Source organism: Cantharellus anzutake (genome assembly GCF_015039405.1).
Source record: "Cantharellus anzutake strain C23 chromosome Unknown EI90scaffold_28, whole genome shotgun sequence".
NCBI lineage: Eukaryota > Fungi > Basidiomycota > Agaricomycetes > Cantharellales > Hydnaceae > Cantharellus > Cantharellus anzutake.
The window spans coordinates 503,678-507,998 of NW_024066978.1; the positions used below are offsets into that span (position 1 = coordinate 503,678).

A 4,321-nucleotide genomic window follows, 5' to 3' on the forward strand; every position below is an offset into this window, starting at 1 on the left:
GGGCAAGCAACATGAGTTGTAACAGAAGATGTTCGTGCATACCTGAGTCAAGTCACGTGTAAACTTGATGATCCATGGCTAGAGTCATCAACCTCGGTAGGGATGACCCATATAGATGGTGACCGAGACATATACAACCTTACACAGACGTTACAATGTTGGCACAAGGAGGTTTACAGTTGTTGCACAGAAGGTGGGAGTGTGTCATATCCGTGCATACCCGACCCCAACCCAACTTCCGGACCTCCTCCTTCTCCACCTCCAGAGTCCTACCCTACCGCCGCCCGTTCTGATACTCACCTTCGGTCCTGGCAACACACCTCCTCTTACCTCCGATGCCACCCCCACTCCTCCTTCCCTCTCCTCCCCTATCTCCGTCCGCTGCGATACTCACCTCGGACCGAACACCACCCCTCTCGCCACCCTCCTCCTACTCCTCCGCTCCGCCCCCACAAAACCTCCACCCTTCCATCATCCTCCTACGCTCCTCCTGTCCGCTCCGATACTCACCCTCAGACCTGACAACTCCCCTTTCTGCCACTCCTTCCCTCTTCCCTTTCTCCTCTCTCTCCCCTCTGGTACTCTCCCGCCGACCTCCCACCAAGTTACGACCTTCCACCGCTGTCCCGTACTTCGTACTCAGGCACCGATCGTACCTTTGCTCCGAGCCTCCATCATAGTCCCTACCTTGGACTTTGACTCCACCTCGGTCTTAGTCCATTGCATTGGTGACCTCATACTACGTAAACACCATTGCCAATATTCCTCGGACTTTCAACCCCACCTCCGTAAGCTCTGTAAGCTCCGCAACCTCCGAGCTTCACGGATCACCTTTGGCACTTTCGCCGCTTGTAATGTATCTCTCGCATTTTCCCCTCATCCCTATTTGGACTGCTGCTTCTTCCCATTCTAGCCAGTTAGTCATCATCCCCACTTCTCACCATCCTCCTGCCTCTGGGCCTCGCCCTCCCTACCTCCTTTCGGATGTATCACAGGTTCTGTCTTATGACCTTCGGTACCACTCCGCTTCTGTCTACCCTTTGTTCCCGTTCGGACGTCTTCGTTCCGATTCGGATCCCCTTTGTTTCCTTGTGCTTTTGCCCCCTCCATTATATATATCGGCGCTTGTACATACTCGTTTTGGCCTCAGTCCGAAATCGACCTGAAATGCCCCCTAGAGACTTCCTGCTCACCTACTGTGAAATTAAGGACCAAATGGACAAACAGCAATGGCACAGCGCTCCGCTTGAGTCGCTGAGGCCAAGGTCCCTCCACGCTAAGTCTCCGATTCCACTCCGGAGTCATCTGAATCCGCCCGTTCTAACAGAGTGTGTGTTAGAGATGGGCGGAAACGGACGACTCCGGAGTGGAATCGGAGACTTAGCGTGGAGGGACCTTGGCCTCAGCGACTCAAGCGGAGCGCTGTGCCATTGCTGTTTGTCCATTTGGTCCTTAATTTCACAGTAGGTGAGCAGGAAGTCTCTTGGGGGCATTTCAGGTCGATTTCGGACTGAAAACAGACGAGTATGTACAAGCGCCGATATATAAGGAAGGGGCAAAAGCACAAGGAGAAACAAAGGGTGACCGAATCGGAACGAAGACGTCCGAACGGGAACAAAGGGTTAGAGGGAGCGGAGCGGTACCGAAGGTCATAAGGCAAGACCTGTGATACATCCGAAAGGAGGTAGAGTGGGCGAGGCCCAGAGGGGCAGGAGGATGAGGGGAAGTGGGGGTGATGACTAACTGGCTAGAATAGAAAGAAGCAGTAGTCCAAATAGGGATGAGGGGGAATTGCGAGAAATACATTACAAACGGCGAGAGTGCCGGAGGCGGTCCGCGAAGCTCGGGGGTTGCGGAGCTTACGGAGGTTACGGAGGCGGGGTTGGAAGTCCGAGGAATATTGGCAATGGTGTTCACGTAGTATGAGGTCACCAATGCAATGGACTAAGACCGAGGTGGAGTCAAAGTCCGAGGTATGGACTATGACGGAGGCTCGGAGTAAGGTACGAACGGTGTCCGAGTGTGAAGTACGGAACAGCGGTGGATGGTCGTAACTTGGCGGAAGGGTGGCGGAGGAATGAGAGAGGGGAAGGTAAGGAAGAGTAGTCAGGTCCGAAGGTGGATATCGGAACGGACGGAGATGGCGTAGGAGAGGTAAGAGGAGGGGTGTGTTGCCGAGACCGAAGGTGAGTATCGGAAAGGCAGCGGTAGGTTATGACTCCGGAGGTGAAGAGGGTGGAGGTCCGGAAGTCGGGTCGGGGTCGGGTATGCACGGATATGACAGTGTGTTATTCATTAAGTTCCATCTTTCTCGGCTGCAGCCATACATAAATGTGACACTAACGATTGAATATGAATGATTGCAAGAAGTTTCGCGAAATGGAATAAATAATCCAGCCAGCACCAAAACCCAATGAGGGAAAGCTTAGTGCAGAGTGAGTGTATAAGAAAGGGGGGAATGGGGAGAATGTAAGAAAGAGATGGGAGGATGTGGACAAGGAGGACCTGCTGTGGTTGACGTTCAGTCGACACAGTCGCGAGAGACTCCATTCCTATAACATGGCACCTGGATACCTTATTAGGCGAAATAAGAAAATAAGCGATTTCTCAACAGATTTACGGAGTTAAGAGCCAAAATTAGAAATGTAGCCAGAGATAACGTTGCCGCTTGAGATTCCCACCCCTGCACATACCTGTGACCTGCTGTGCCTAACTTGCCCTACACAGAACTCCGTCAATTCTCCACCGATTAGGATGTTCTTGATATTGTCGGAATCGTACAAATTAGCACTATTATTTTTAAATACCAAATCTGTACTGAGTTGTCGCGTGAATGGAAGTAGATTTCTGAATGTTGGAAGCGGGTATCCGAGCCGGCTCTGCATGTGGGCAATTATCCTGCCTACAACGTACTCGTCATATCTCATTGATCTGAGGTTCCAGCAGTCTGGTATCTTCCATGTGGAATTGATAGAGAGAGGTGTGTAGCATGTTTGCCTGGTTGGGGCCTGTACCGATATAACAGTCCAGAAGTATCTTCCAGGCCTCTTGCACGTGAGATGCATTATTGATCAAAGTCATACACTTGTCGTTGATGTGACATTTGATGTAGGTGTCAGGGCACGCCCTGCCCGACCCCTGCTTCTCCCTCTTCCTTTCTCCTTTCCCCCTTTCTTCCTTTCTTTCTTTCTCTCTCTCTCACATGGACCACCTTTCCCACTGCTCAATGTATCACCGGCACTCATGCCCATTTCCTCTCCTGTATCTTACCACCCCTACATCACTGCCACCGCTGCCGCACTCGCCCCACACCCACAGCGGGCCCTCTCAGGATCTCCTGCAGAGACACCCGGAGAGCCGTGGCTGTGTGCAGGGGTGATGTGGCGCGCCCCACGTGACCGATCCTGCATGTATATAATAACAGCTGGAGTGGGAACCAAAGAAGTAGCCTTCTTCTCATATTCCCACTTCAGGCAAGTAGTGTAGCCTTCCCTTTTAATGATAACTCATATTCCCACTTCAGACTAAGTGGTCAGGGATGCTCACCCCGCAACGGGATCGCTGCTACGCACAGCTGCTATTCATCCCACCGAGTCCCGCATGCCGGGACCTCGCCGCTTTCGGAGCTGTCCCTGACAGTAGGCACAGGCACATTCGTCCTTTTCCATCCATTCCATATAATTCTGATCCATCGTTGATGGTGTAGGTTCTCTGCCATCCAACACAGCTTTGACTACGTTCCACATATGCCTGACTTTGAAGATGGATTCCATTCTTGATGCCCATATTTGATAATTCTTACCCTCGGCATCTAAGGCCACGATAGGAAATCTAGGGTTGTTGATTGATGAGGAAGTGGTGGTAGCGGCTGCAGTAGCAGCTGGGTTTGAGCTGGTTTGGGACATGGGGAGTGGGGAAGGAAGGATAGGGTCCGGAGTTCACTAGGTTCAGAGTTGACTGGGCAAATAACCTATTGGAATTATGAACTAGTCACGAATTAGCGCTCAGTTCCAAGGATGTGAACTAGTATTACTGTACCCACATGACCAACAACCGGTCATGCGTCACGCAGGCCTTCTGGTTAGGTACTTTTGAAAAGTTTGTCATGCATCATGCAGGCTTTGTGGTTGCAATGTCTGGTGTCACGCTGTTTGGGCAGGCACCCAGTGGCTGTGCAAGTTTCAATTCAGTTTATCCTAATTCGGTAGTGCTAAAAACAGTACATCTCCATCTCTTTTTCTATGTTTCTCGTCTGTCTGATTTGTTTGCCCCATCCCAACCCATCAACCTCAGTCCCAACTGCCACACTAACCCCTCCAAT

At 51.4% G+C, this 4,321-nt stretch overlaps 1 protein-coding gene across 1 annotated transcript; it reads right to left on the bottom strand.

Moving 5' to 3' along the window:
* Positions 1–3,581: 3,581 nt before the first annotated feature.
* Positions 3,582–3,905, bottom strand: EI90DRAFT_3124633 (uncharacterized protein; the record flags this gene model as incomplete). Its single annotated transcript, XM_039063740.1, has 1 exon — positions 3,582–3,905. The coding sequence occupies one exon, from the start codon at positions 3,903–3,905 to the stop codon at positions 3,582–3,584; it is 324 nt and encodes a 107-aa protein (XP_038915349.1).
* Between the last annotated feature and the right edge of the window lie 416 nt (positions 3,906–4,321).